General features: G+C 45.0%; 1 protein-coding gene across 2 annotated transcripts in view; it reads right to left on the bottom strand.

Annotated features, from left to right (window-relative positions):
- Positions 1–14,659, bottom strand: part of CDH13 (cadherin 13) — a 1,010,942-nt gene that overhangs the window by 627,934 nt on the left and 368,349 nt on the right. For both annotated transcript variants that reach the window (XM_086350076.1, XM_086350077.1), the window contains exon 3: positions 5,400–5,608. In XM_086350076.1, coding sequence (XP_086206202.1) covers positions 5,400–5,608 — 209 coding nt within the window. The remainder of the gene's footprint in view (positions 1–5,399; positions 5,609–14,659) is intronic.

Below are 14,659 nucleotides of genomic sequence, written 5' to 3'. Positions count from 1 at the left end.
GGAAAAGTCACTTTATTAGCTGGGGGGATGGAGAGGTGTCCCTGAAGAAGGGAAATCTCGGCAGGTTCAGAAATTTCAGAAGAGTTAGTCCTGCTGATTGGTACTGGCCATGGAGCAGCCGGGGCCATGGCTAGCAGGCCATAACCTAGACAGAGGAGTGGCCAGCGTGATCTGGAGGAAGAACTCGGCCAGCTCAAGAAACCACACGTGATCTGGTATTGGGAGGTGAGGGCCGATTTCAACGCAGGGAATGGTATGAAGGGAGGGATTCAATCTACTCATATGTTTATTCAGAGGGTATTTACTGAACACCAACTACTGCCCACACTGTGCTGGGTGCTGAGGACAGATCAGTGGACGCTCCAGGAAGGGAGCAAGGAAAGAAGGGAGTGGGGGCGTGGGCAGGGAGGCAGAAGGGAAACAGACTATACTCCTGCCTTCAGCGAGCTTGCAGTCTTCTCAGAGAGCCAGACTTGAAATACTTAAAGAAGGAAGACGGCCAGGAAGGAAGGGAACAGGTGCTAGAAATGAGACTAGCAGAGGAGACCTTCCTTTGGTACCAGGGAGCGCCTTAGAGGAAGTAACATTTCAGCAGATCAAGCCACTTAAAAACGAGAAGGAATCTGACCTGCAGGAAGGCTGTAGAGATCAAGCTAGACTGTGAAGGACATTTTTCACACATATATAAAGACTTCAGAATTCATCCCATAGGCCCGATACCCTGAGGGGAAGTAAGACCCATTAAGCAGAAGAGTAATCTGATTAGATTTGCACTGATACTCCAGGCTGGGGGCAGGGAAGCCTGATTCAAGCCTGTAGTCTGTGGCCCCCACAACTCACCATCTGTTACGAGCATGCTTCCTGCTTTGCTCATGAGACCCAGCTGTCTGGGTCACAGGAATCTAAATTCTACAGATGCTTAGAGCATGAAACTCACTTTTTAAGATGAAGTTGGTAGGTACAGTCTCTTTAGCTCCCGAACTTAATTCAAAATAAATTCCTACAAGCTCTGTGAAGTTTCCCAGCCTGACTTTATTGAGTTTTTAATTGATGTCAGAATTCAGTGCCATAATCTACAGTTCCGGAAGCTACAAACTCTTAAATTAGAAATACATAAATAAATAAGTGGCATTTTTCTCCCAGACTTGCAACGTGTAAATGAGGTTGATGAGTCCCATTTACACGGCCTGTAAAGACAACTCCATCCAAGATGCAAAAGAATGAAACACAAGTTTTTCCATGGAAACCTTTGGAGCTGTATGTTCAAGGTAAAAATAACGAACTTTTAATAAGTGAGTAAATGAAAGGAAACACTCTGCTGTCTTCATGTTCACCACTGCTAGGCAGCAAGCAACAGCAGATTTTGTCTGGACAAGGTACAGTTCCATCCAGATGTACTCTTGTGAGTCAAGTTCATGGTCACATTCCATGGGCTAGGAAACACCTTTGTGCACATATGGTTATCTCAGCCCCCTCCTTAACCGTCCCCCTTGGCTGTCAAAATGAAACTGCTCCTCCACCCACACAGATCTAAGATGATCTTAGACAGGTCAGACAGGCACCAGCTTCTGGGCAATCCCTTAACAATGTAGCAATAGCTTGAACATCTATAACTAAACCACAATTAACAATCAGACTTCACAGATTGGGCTATAGGCTTTCCTGTGAAACAGGATCACAGGAAGCAGGTAAGATGAGAGATGCACATTCTTACATTCTTTTATTAAGGAATCGTTGGGCTCCAGTTACTGCAGCTGAATTGGGCTTCAGTGGGGCTGCGTTTGTCTTAGAGAATCCGTCCTTCCCTGACACAGTGATGTGAAGCCAGCCACTGTGACGTCTCTCCTATCTCGGTTGTGCTGGGTGCCCCAATGCCCTTGTTTCCCTCTTTGGCCTCACTTTCTCCTTCCACCCCTATCTGATTGCTGTGTCATGGCCTCAGCAAGGACGTTTTGTCCACAATTCCTTATCCTTTCTCAAGAGGTTCTAAAATAATGCCACTGATGGGACATGTCACCTGCTCTCTGATGCTGTGCCCAAGGCAGCGCTCCTGCGATTGACACTATTCTTATTTATCCCTGCTTCACAGATGAGAATGTTTAAGTTCAGGGAAGTGAGTGGCTTGCCCAAAGTCATGTAAACATAAGTGATGGAGCAGAAATTTGAACCCACTTAAGTTTGATACCAAAGTCAAAGCCCTACTACTATGCTATTTCCCCCCCAGGTGTTTACCTGAAGATCCAACCCTGCCCCTATCCAAATGTACCCAGGAGCTGCCAACTCAACACATCCAAGCTGGTCTATTCACCTTTCCCAAGCATTCCTCCCCTGACTGGTGCAATCCAGCTCCATCCTCCTAGGCTAGACAACTAGACTCCCTGGGATGCTGGCTCTTGGCTCTGTTTTCCTTCAAACCACATCTTCCATCGGTTGTCTTCCCCCCATTGCTACTATACTGCTCTAATTCATGCCCTCGTCTTTGGACCCATGGGAAACCACCCAGATGGCACAGTTTGCTGGCGAGCAAAGTGGCAGAAGGAGAATGGGTGGAGAGGCCAGAGTCTCAATCTTGTTTCTGCCAACTGCAAGCAAGGGGATATTGGCCAAGTTCTCACGTCTGTGGGAAGGGGGTACCATTAGCAGCCTCACAGGGCAGTTGGGAGGGTTAGAAATAGCACATTAAAGCAGACCCTGAGACGCACATACTCATGAGAGTCCCGCTAAGCAGTACAAGTTCTCACTCATCTCTTCGTGCCTCAGTTACCCCAGCCTGTAAAATGAGGCCAGTAGCATGGGCCTCCAAGGTGGTGGGGGGATTAGATGAATCAGCATCTGTGGCCCATGAGGGCAGCAGCCAGCATGCAGTGAGCACCAAGCAAGCACTGGCTGGCCTCACAGCCCTCCTCCCCCTTCTCTAAAGGCACAGAGCAGCCATCACCATCACCTCCCTGTTGGTACTTAATTAACACACACGGTCCCTTTCTCTCCCCAGGCAGGAGCTGGGCTGACTCCTGAACTCATTGCTTTCCTTCTCTAGCTGGCCTGCTGCACCACACACAGTAGGGCTTCAAAAATACTAACTGGGTATTTATTAAGGACTGTGCTTTCCTTAGAAAGATTCTATGGCTAGCTATTTTATTTTCCTAGCCTTATCTCTTACGTTTTTCTTTTTTTTTTTTTTTTGAACCTTTATATTATGGATATATCTGGGCAACTTCACAAGGCTGATTTTCAAATTTCATAAAATTACTGAAGGTGGGAGATAAATGCCTATTCTGCTGGAGTTGGCAAACTGAATGGCACAGCAGCCTCCCCCGTATTTTACAAGAAGCAAACAATAGCAACCAAGCTTTGTGGACAGTGTGTTCAGACAGAGACAAATAGGAGATGGCCAGGGCTCCAAGGAGCTGGGCTTCTAGAGGGGATCTTTCTGGGACTCAAGTGACCAGCTCTTCACGGCTGAGTCTCTTGGTAATAATCCCAGGACTCCAAGCCCAGCAAGGTGAAGTTTTGTCCTAGGAAATGTCTCAAATCCTGTCTGCTCTGCTTGGAGCTAAATATGACACTGTCTTTTTCTAGATTTAGAGATGAACTCTCAATCACAATGAACAATGTTCATCTAACTTCATTCTATCCCACATGCAAAACCCCCTTCTGTGAATCTCTGTACCATTTACTTGTTCCCAAGAAGCATTTTGTACTGCACATCCTGGCAGCTGTGTTGCTAGGCATGCGGAAGTCATTTATATCATGAGTTAGTGAGCTGCTGTGAAAATGACCGTGGTTAAGTGAGAGATAAACTCTCTTTTGTGGTGCCAGTGGGTTTCCACGCTGGTATGTGTTCACCAAGATCCTGTTTTGTTTTGAGAACATCAGTGGCATGCTGTGGATTCACGTTTAGCTTTCTACCTACGCTTAACTCACAGATTCACAGATACGAAGAGGAATTATGCAGTTTTTCCAGTCCAGGGACAGCAAATATACTCCAGCCCTAGAAACATCTCTAAGTGATCAATGGATAGTAGCTTTCAGAAGCACTGTCTTGAGAGTGATACTCAGGTCAAGCAGGGTGATTAGCAATGTCTGCAACGTATATCATTGTGGAGTAGGGCAGCACACATGCCACTTACTTGCTGTTGCAGACGGTTTAACCCCTCTTATCTGCAGGTAAGGAAGTTACGTGACTCTTTCAAGATCACACAGACAGCGTTGGCAGGAGAGCGGCACTCACGATGCCATTTGTACTGTCTCTGCTCCCCAGCCGTGGGACTGGTGTTCACTCCACCAGTGAACAAAATTAACAGATGAAGCAGGGTTACGGGGAGTGTGACAGATGGAGAAAAGCAGTGGGAATCACAGGCTTTGATAAAGTGGGTAAGAGCAGGCCAGCAGCAGGTAGGAGAAAAGGCTAGTCCAGTCGCACCAAGCTGGGGACACACCATTATTATTGTAATTATTCTGCCAGGGTCTTGCTGTGCGTCTTCCCTTTCTGTAATTGAGAAAGCCACAGAGTCTCTGGGCTCCTGGTGAAGAAGTAAGTAAATCCATAGTAACCAAGTGTCCCTGGATGACACAATCAGGAAGCCTGAAGAGCAGTTTGTGGCATTCCTAAAGTCACATGTGTGGGGGCAGAGATCTTCATCCAGGTGCATGTAGAAGGGAGTGGACACCAGAGCATGGCAAAGGAGCAGCACCATACGCCACGGTTGCCTCACATACAACTCTAGTGTGCGACTGTGGTTCTCACCTGCACAACCTCCATTTCCCTTTCTCAGATGACAGCATCCTTATTTGAGTAACAAACTCTTTCACTCTCAGCCTTTGTATTTTAGGTGGGGCTGAACTCATCCTGATTTCAGGACAAGGCATGTGCCTCAGGCTTAGCCAACTAGAGCGTCAGGATCCAATTGTCACAGAAACTGAATCAGGGATGGGAGCGTGCTCTGAGGAGAGCCAGTGAGACTTGATTTCAAGCTTGGGGTGGCAGTAAAGGAAGGGATGCTCTTTGAGATGACTTCAGACTGGGAAGATGACGTGAAGCTGCTGAGACCACACCAGGAAGCAGGAAGGGCTGTGACTGTCTACAAGCGAAGTCAGTGGAAGAAAAGTGGAATCACAAACGGAGAAGGACCAAAGCAAAAGTCATCATTTGGGCATGGATGCACAGCCATGCTAGCAGGCAAAGCTATCCCTGAGGTCTCTGTCACATGACCCAATCAGTTCCCCTAGCCACGCTGTTTTTTGTTGTTTTTTATTTTTCTTTTTGACTTAGGTTTCTATCATTTGCAAACAACGAAAAGACTCTTGACCAATAATAAGCCAAAGACCCATTTTCCACACAAGACACACAAGTCTCAGTGTTCCTTCTTGGACCAACTTATCCTAAGTGGCTACATTACCTGCAAGGAGCCCTGGATGTCTTTCCCTCCAACAATCACGAGTTCCGCCATGTCTTCTGCATGGGGAGTCCGGGCGTGGACGAATAGAGTCTTGCCCACTGCAGTTATGTTCCTCAGGGCGACTAAGCTGCCGTCGGTGTTTACCCTGAAGTATGGGCTTGAGACCTCATAGTGCAGCTTGTCATTTCCCTTGCAGTCACTGAAGGTCACTGGCAAAAACAAAACAAATGAACAGAAACAGAAGAAGTGTGAGTAGGCTGGGAAGTTTAATGCTGGAGCTGTCTTTGGCCCTTAAATATGACTTACCACTCTGCACCCCAGATCCACGAGTGCTGAGCCTCACCCACTGCACCCTCTTGTGGCCTCATGGCTTTGACTATGCGAAGGACTCCACTCAGTGAAGAGTTCCTTAATCACCTCCCCTGTCCCAGGCAGGTGCTAAGCCTTTTAATGCCCAAAGAGAACCTCTTCCCTGCTTCCACACTGGGAGCAGAAGATACTGCAGACAAGGCTGGGAACTGAGACGGAGGGTCCCTTGTCACTTCTCATCTAGGTTGAGCCCAGCAGTGGAGACAGGTAGGAAATGAAGGACTCAGCCACGGCCTCCCCTTACTTCCCCAGGCTCTATGAACAACCATTCATGACAGCATTTAGCCTACTTTGTTCAACTTTCACTTAGCTCTTTGGTGAAGTCAGGGGTGGCGGCTTTTCTTCCCTCAGAATCCCTATAAAGCTTTGCATAGCTGCTAAGTATGGTTGGGATCTGTGTGTGAGTGTTGAATGAAGTTTTGACAAAGGACAGTTATGACAGCATTTATTGATGGCATCTGAGTGGCGGGCTCTATTATAAGGACTATACATTCAGTCTCTCCTTCCAGTCTCACAACCACTCTAAGTTACGGCAGCATTTCCCAGGTTTATTTTTGTTATCTCCCCCAACAACAGAAGTGTTTTTAGGTATTGTTGCCTAATCATCACCACTCTCATGCATTGTCAGGGTCATAGAGCTGTTGTATATCTGTTTATTTACCGCATGTATATCTGTACTCTACACACACACACAAAGTACAATTGCTTGTCTTTCTCCCAAGAACCTGTGTCACCCCTTTGGTGACATAGAGCCCCACTGAGAATGCACAGTCTACACACATCATTTCCATAGCATGGGAGGCAAGACTGAGCCTTGCAGAGACTGACTGACATGCTCAAGACCACACACTCAGAAAAGGCAGACACCTGTTCTCAGGCTGATCAGTCTGGATCTACATTTCAAGCTCCCAGCATATCCATTTCCCAGAAATGGGTTAACGAGTGGGAAAGGAGCTGCTGCCCCATCCTGACCCCCTCAGGCCTCTAACCAACCCCTCCAGGTCATCAGAGGCACCAGGTGAAGACATCCTGAGAGACAGACCTGCATTTAGGACCCGGCATATCATAGGCCCTCGATATATCCTCGCTCTCTTCCCAACTTGTGGTATCAGGTAACTAGGGTTGCATGATTGGGTCTTGTATATTTTAGACATCTTTTACCAGTCCAGGAATGAGTGCTTTAGACTGGGGGCATTTTTCAAGGCTATGGGAATAATCTGCTGCTGCTGCTGCTGCTAAGTCGCTTCAGTCGTGTCTGACTCTGTGCAACCCCATAGACGGCAGCCCACCAGGCTCCCCCGTCCCTGGGATTCTCCAGGCAAGAACACTGGAGTGGGGTGCCATTGCCTTCTCCAATGCATGAAAGTGAAAAGTGAAAGTGAAGTTGCTCCTCCGTCCATGGGATTTTCCAGGCAAGAGTACTGGAGTGGGGTTTTCTAGAGAATTAAAAAAAAAAAAAAAAGCACTACCTGCCCCAACTCCCAACCGAGGTTATGGCAGAGCAGGACTGGGGTCCAGGCACTGGTATCTCTTTAAGATTTCCCAGATGAATCTAATGCAGCCAGGGTCAAGCACTAGGACCCTGGACAATGGACTGCTTGTCAAGATGCCAGGTTTCCACATTTCCCAGCGATTCCTGGCACAGAGACAGGGTTGGGGACCTAGCATGCCAGTAACTCTTATTCCTGTGTCTTGTGAAGGGGCAGTTTTAAGAGTAGGCGTCTAAGCCCCTTTCCAATCCTGGTTCATTTGTAGTGGCCCTGAGATCGTGGGCAAATGACTTGTCCCTTGAACCTCAATGTCTTCATCTATAAAGTGGAACTGTTACAGGGAAAGCCAATTATGGCTCCATTTCTTTTACTTTAACCTTTGCTTCTTGTTGCTTTCCTTCACTAAAAGGATACTGTCCATACATAATGGCCTGCCATGGGGAACACTGCCCCTCTGCCTGAATGTTAAACCAAAATGCTTTTTGCAGGATCTTGTCTATCTGCGGATGGCTATAGGAAGTAAGAAATTAGCACATCCCCTCCCCAGGCTCGCCATTCCAGGAGGTATATGCAAGGTACATGCCTTTTTAGTTTGCTTTCTCAGTCCCCCAACCCCCCATTCTATAGAAGAACCTGGCACCCAGACCCAGACAAGATGGTTTTATTCTGAGACATTAGTCTGTCATTGTCTGTCTGCAGGCTTTTTGAATAAAGTCGTATTTTTTGCCAGAACAGTGTGTCTGTAGACTTACTGAGCTGTCATGTGGTAAGTAGACTGAACTTGGACTCTGTAACAGAACAAATAATAGTACCTCCCCTCATAGGTACTACAATTCTTCTGATAAGCATTAAACAAGATAATAACACTTAAAGCAATTCAGACAGACCCTGGTGCTATTACCGAAACACAAATTTTTGTGCCTGACAATACCTTCCTTGGTATTGGCCTTGGTATTGTGAGGCCAAACAATACCAAAATATCAGTGTAGAACAGAGAAAGGTTTCCTGCAGGGCCCTGCAAGGAGACAGGTGGATCATGCCTTCCTTAAAAACCCCAAACTGCCCAAAAGCTCTCTGCAAAGCCCTTTTATAGGAAAGGTGAGGAAGGGGCATGGATGGTTGTTGCAAACTTCTTGGTGTCAGATCCTTTGTTCTTGAACCGTCAGGTCACGGTCAGGTAACAACATTCCTCTAAACTCCCACCAAACAAATGCTATTCTCTGTTCTGATAAGTACGGGCTAGGTCCCTCAGCACAACTTTCACTCTCGGAGGTCCAGGCCTGGCTGAGAAGAGGGGGTCCCTGCAGGCACTGGTTACCCTGCCCCACAGTGTTTGCCCAGCACCCATCTGGGTCTTCCTGCCAGCGCCCAGGCCTGGCTGAAGAAGCTCCCTGAACTGGTGGCTCCCTCAGGGCCAGGTCCCCAGACCCGCAAGCCACCATTGCTGAGGGAGCCAGGTGCCCAGGACCCAGCTGGCCTCAAGCTCCTCAGGCCACCCAGTGGGGGCCAGTCCTGGAGGCTGCTGCCATTAAATCACTGAGGTGGGGATCGGGGAGAGGGTCACCACCACCTCAAGGACCTGGCCAGTGGGCGGCCCTGGTGAGGACTCTGGAGGCCCACAGGACACAGTCCCCAACTTGTTCTGAGCCCCCAACTCACCCAGGCCAGGCCAGTTCTGCCTCTGACCTCGCTCTCCATCTGAGGACCACCAGTCTGAGGACTGTTGGATGAATGTCCTACTAATGGCCGCTGTGCACAGTTATTCACGGGGAGGAGTCCACTGCTGCACCGACCAATGGCTGAGTGACTGTTTAATGGTCTTGTGGTAACTGTTTTCTGGTAAAGTGTTGGGGGTTATGGCGGGCAGCAACGTCCATGAGAGTGCTAGGGGTTTCAGCAGGTGGCAGTGCTCTATTACGATGCTCCATGAATAAGAATTACTATCATCAATTTTCCTGTAATTCTGGGCATTGAAGGAGTTCTGTTTCCTTTTCTACACAGCTTCCTTCTTCTAGCTGCTTTTCTGACTGCCTCCTGGGTCCTTCTGCCTCTGTCCAGTCAGGTACTGGTGCTCTAGCCCATGCGGTTACCATGGAGATGGTTACTACAGATATTTCTGCTGAGGCTAAAGCAATGAGACAGATGATTCTGATCCAACCTTGCCCATTTTTGAATCCTCCCACTTTTCTTGGCAAAGCTCTACCTATCTCACATGAGAGATCATGAAGGGAAAACAACTTCAAAGGAGTGAAATTACAGTGTCTGCCCACAGCAGACTCCACAAAGTTGTCTAAGGTATTCTTTTTTCCTAAAAGAACGACACTCTGCTGAAATGTTTACATTCGTGATCGCAATGAATCCTCACATTATCTATCTGGGGTGAATACTTTTTTTTCCCTCTGGAAGCTGAGACTTAGAGAGTCTGAATGAGGTTAAGGAAGCTGAGACTTAGAGAGTCTGAATGAGGTTAAGGCCAGTTAGTCTAGGTCATCTGCCTAAGCGAATGTGTTCTTTCCTTCAATCACTCAGCTTCCAGATTCACAATCTAGCCATGCTTTCATACCTGGTCTGCTAGTCCCTTAATATTTTTCTTTTAATCGACTCACATTTTTATTTATACAATTATTTAAAGATAATCTTTATAGTACATGATGAATCTGCCAAACATATTTTTCTAAAAATATTAAATTTAAGGAGGCAAGTAAAAACATACATCAGTCCTTGTATGTACTAATGACATGTGTTCCATGCTCCAGAACTGCTGGCTTGGGCTAAATTCTTCTCTCATTTAAACAAATACATGCTTAGGTCCACCATACTCAGGTTTGTAATCTAGGAAGGCTCTGATATAATTATATGGGGTTGGCTGAAAAGTTTGTTCATGTTTTTTCTGTAATATTTTATGGAAAATCCTAAATGAACCCAATATGATTATCTTATATATTCTAGGAGGGCTTCTGATATTTGAAATAATATTTATAAAATAATAATATAATATATATAACCCATATAAAATATATTATATATATTATAATGTCAGATGAGTGTATTCTCCTCGGTTCTGTCTCGTCTCAATAAAAATTTGAAGTCACAGCATAATTATATTAAAAGCCTCAGAAAGTGAGAAGAGAATACTGCCTCCCAGCCTCAACTGCTAATGTGTTATTGGAGACAAGATTTTTGTAACAGTGCTCCAGCTATTTCCCTGTAAACTTTGGTTAAAATACAAGTAGACAAGGAGAAAGGTAACTCAGGAAATATTGCTATATTGCTGGTATAGTATCTATATCAATATATGTATACACACAGAGCCATAGAGAACTTGTAGAGCTGTTTAGATCATTTGGGGTGTTCTTTGCTGAATAAAGTTCTTAAGAAAGTTAAAAAAAAAAAAAAATTTGAAGTCACAGACATGAAAGCCCTTGGTGTGTCACAGCTCTCAGACAGACCGTGTTACAGCTCTTGGATAGACCAGTGTTACAGCTCTGTGTTACAGCTCAGTTTTATTTATAAAATAACATGAAAATACATCCTCAAGAGGTGCTGCTTCTGCTAAGTCACTTTAGTCGTGTCCGACCCTGTGCGACCCCAGAGACGGCAGCCCACCAGGCTCCCCCATCCCTGGGATTCTCCAGGCAAGAACACTGGAGTGGGTTGCCATTTCCTTCTCCAGGGCATGAAAGTGAAGAGAGAAAGTGAAGTCGCTCAGTTATATCTGACTCTTAGCGACCCCATGGACTGCAGCCCACCAGGCTCCTCCGCCCATGGGATTTTCCAGGCAAGAGTACTGGAGTGGGGTGCCATTGCCTTCTCCCCTCAAGAGTGAGGGCATGACAACCCAAAGACATGAAAAGAAGAGAAAGAGAGAGAGAAAGAGTGAATATACCGCGTGCACAGGAGAGAGACCCCCGGCCGTTTGTCTCCTTTTTTTGTATGCTTTGTTCCTCCCCTGGGCCTGCCCTATGTAAATTAGGCTGGCCAGGATGCTGTTTGTTCTACCTGAGGTCCTCACTCAGGTCCTTACCTTCCTTTGTTCTATTTTCACGGGCTGCCATTTTGGACTCCTGTTTCCTGTTCTCACTACCTAACAATAATAATGTAATATATTATATAAAATAGTATAATATATATAACATAAGAATATATATAACATAAATAATGAGGTCTTGAGAAGGACACAAACCTCAGAGAAGGGACAATCTAGACCAAACCAACAATCGCAATTTAATACTTAATCAAGAGAAACATAGGGCACCACACTCTTTGTTTCTTCTTCCTCCTGAAGGAAACAGACCCCATTTCCCCATTGACTGCAATTTCACCTTAAATTTCCTATTAAAGGGCACAATTGATAGCACCAGCCCTGCATCATTGTCTTACATTATGAACCTTGTTGACACAATCAAGACGTCAGTGATTCTCAGAGACCAAACCAGTGCATGCTTCAGGGTGCAGAGTTCAAGGAACATATTAAGGATGAAATGGAATGGTTTATGTCTGTTTTGTAAAAAATAGATGTTTCTATATAGACAACCTCCTAAGCTCAGAATAACACCATGAGGATAATTGAAAGGAAAAATGATAATAAACAATTAAACTTGTGAACAAATATTGAAAACCTCTATGTGAGGGGAAAAAGGAGCTATCCGTACTATTCTGCACCTACAAAGAACTTCCTTACATAGTTTATCACTATGGCATTTAAAATAGCTACCAGGGAAAAAAATTATACATATAATACACTGTACATGCGGATTTATTGGAATCAATTGTGCAACATCATTCTTTGTGATACTCTGTGAACACCCCAGGAGAAGAAAGGGGGAAGTGAAAACTCCCCACCTGGGGGAAAAATGCAAATTAGATGAATGGCACCACTCAGCGTTTCAATTACGCTTTCAGCATGTTTCCACTCAAAATGTCCTCTGGGCTTAATGCAAATGTCACGAAGAGACAAACTTTAGCTGGGAGACAAAACCGCAACTGAAATGGGAAGCGTGGCACGTGTGAATTAAGGGGCTTAATCCTCCTGACCCTGATTTTATGTTTTTCTATTTCTTTCTTTTGAATGTGGTTCTCCGGGATGGAAAAGGCATAGATTTCTTACCATCTAGAAATGTGTGAGGAAGCAAATTAAGCTGTATCATGATCCCAGGAAAATATAAAAATGTAGATAGATTTAAACTTACTGTAAAATATAGAGCAGTCCTACTCATGTAGATAGGTACAAACTCAATATGGAATTTGTGCTATTCTTGTAAGTGTTCTGGGGTGAGTCAGTGATCCATGCACTCACATCTGACATGGGTAAATGGTCCTAGATACATTATTCACATTTTGTAGAGACTTGCAAACTGGTCTACATATAAGTTTCAGGCCTCTCAGAGTTGGTGGCCAGACTCTGCTTGTACACGTGTGTGAGGGTGTGTGATGACCAGTAGTAGTGTGGGGTCAGTCATCTTGGGGGCTGTGTTCCTCCCAGAGTCAGAAGTGCCTGGATCTACTTCTAGCAACCTATGCTTGCCCACAGAAGAGCATGGCTTTATTTCAGCAGTATGCTGGTTAAAAAAAAAAAAAAAAGTAGATTGTACATTGCTTACTCTCTCTTAAGACTGTACCATCTATCCACATACGCATAGCTCAATTAGTCAAACAATTCAATTGCTCCATTTTGCATGAAGGGCCTGCATAGTGGTTGATTTGCGGCGTCTTTGCTAGGGCGTGGAAAACCATGCCTTTCTAACAGATGAAATCGCACTTAGTTCAGAAACATCAGATGGACTCTCCCCAGGATACTGCACATCACTTAATTGCTTTTTGCATCTTCAGTATCCCACTGGGTTCCAACTTCCTTGGAAAGAACTCAAAGGACTTTAGTCCAGAGACTCTATGGATTCTCAAGTGAGAGAAACAGAAAACAATTCCTTTGGTTTCTCCCAACACCCTCGTTACTCAAAGCTTCTAGTCAATCAAGGTTTCATTAACATATGCTCAGTGCCACCCACACAGGGACAGATCCTTGACTGATAATACATCCTCCAGCCTTCATTCTGTCTACCCTCTTGGTTCCTGAATGCTCGGAACCATATCCTGTGTTTCATGTTTGGCCTGGAGTCAGCATCGACATCCAGAGAGCTTCTGCAAGGTTCTGGGCATGTTCCTAACCATGACTGATTATCCCAGCAGTGGATTTCACCTCCAGAGGCTTTGTAGATTTGATAGGTGCAGAATGCACATAAAATGGTCTTATACATCTCATGTGTCAATCCCAGGTTTGATAAAATAGAGTTTCGGTTCTGTCATGTCAGCCAAAGACATCATAATGAATGACTCCATCAAGTGATATTCAGCAAAAGCCTATTTTTTATCATGTAAACCCTTAAGGGGTTTACAGAGCCCACATCTGCTTTCAGGGGATTTCCTGTGCCAACCATTAAAAATTGAGCTGCTAGCTCTGGATAGTCTTTTCTGCCAGGGTCTTACATTTTCCTCTTGCTACTGATTTTTTTTAAAACACAGCAAGTTGTTTTCTAAAAAAAATAAAAAGTTATGCATTTTCAATCCTGTGGTGGTTATAATCACTATGAATTTGTATTTCAGATTGGAATTTATATGGCACAGTGCCTGACACAGTAGATACTCAATCTGTTTGTTGAATGAATAAATAAGAGAACTGCCACTTGGCAACAAAGCAATTTTAAATTCCTCAAACAAAACTGAGGATGGCCCAAATTCACCTAAAGATTTGAGTAAGTCAATGTGAAAACCACCCACTCAGCGAAACAGAAATCACTGATTCAGCAACTTTGTGAATGACCAAGTCTTAGATTACTGTTTTCATATTAGTAGTCCTTGGTTCTTACTTAGTCCTTCATTTTTGATTTATCTAGTAATTATGTGCACAGATGTCTCCCTTTCTGAGTGTCTATAGCGTAAGTGAATGAGAAAAGAGATTTGCTCCACTGTAACTTGTATTTGGTCTTGCTGTTGGAGCTGTCTGGAGACAAGAGGCAGAATGTCTTGACTAGGCCTATACTGAGATTCAGATCCTGATTGTGTGTGATGCTCTGGCAGTCCTGTGATTCCCAAGCACCCCTACACTCCATGAGATGGCATACATGTGGAGGAAGGAACCGTTAAGGAGGTGGACCACACACATTGCTCTGGGGTCTTCTAGAACTGAGTAGAATAAAAGCTAAGGAAGGAAGGTGTGTTGGGATCCTACAGTGGTGCAGGTGGGAGCTATACATTGCTGCAGTGCAAATATTAATACTTGCATGATCTTGTTATTGTCCAAATACTGGAAAAGCCGGAAGAAATTCAGGGTACCATTTGGAAGGTCTTGATGATCTTGTTATTGTCCAAATACTAGAAAAGCTGGAAGAAATTCAGGGTACCATT

Source organism: Bos grunniens, chromosome 18, assembly GCF_055505025.1.
Source record: "Bos grunniens cultivar Pamir isolate PY7600 chromosome 18, Bosgru_T2T1.0, whole genome shotgun sequence".
Classification (NCBI taxonomy): domain Eukaryota; kingdom Metazoa; phylum Chordata; class Mammalia; order Artiodactyla; family Bovidae; genus Bos; species Bos grunniens.
Note: the sequence above shows the minus strand (reverse complement) of the source record. Positions and strands in the feature narration are given on the sequence as shown.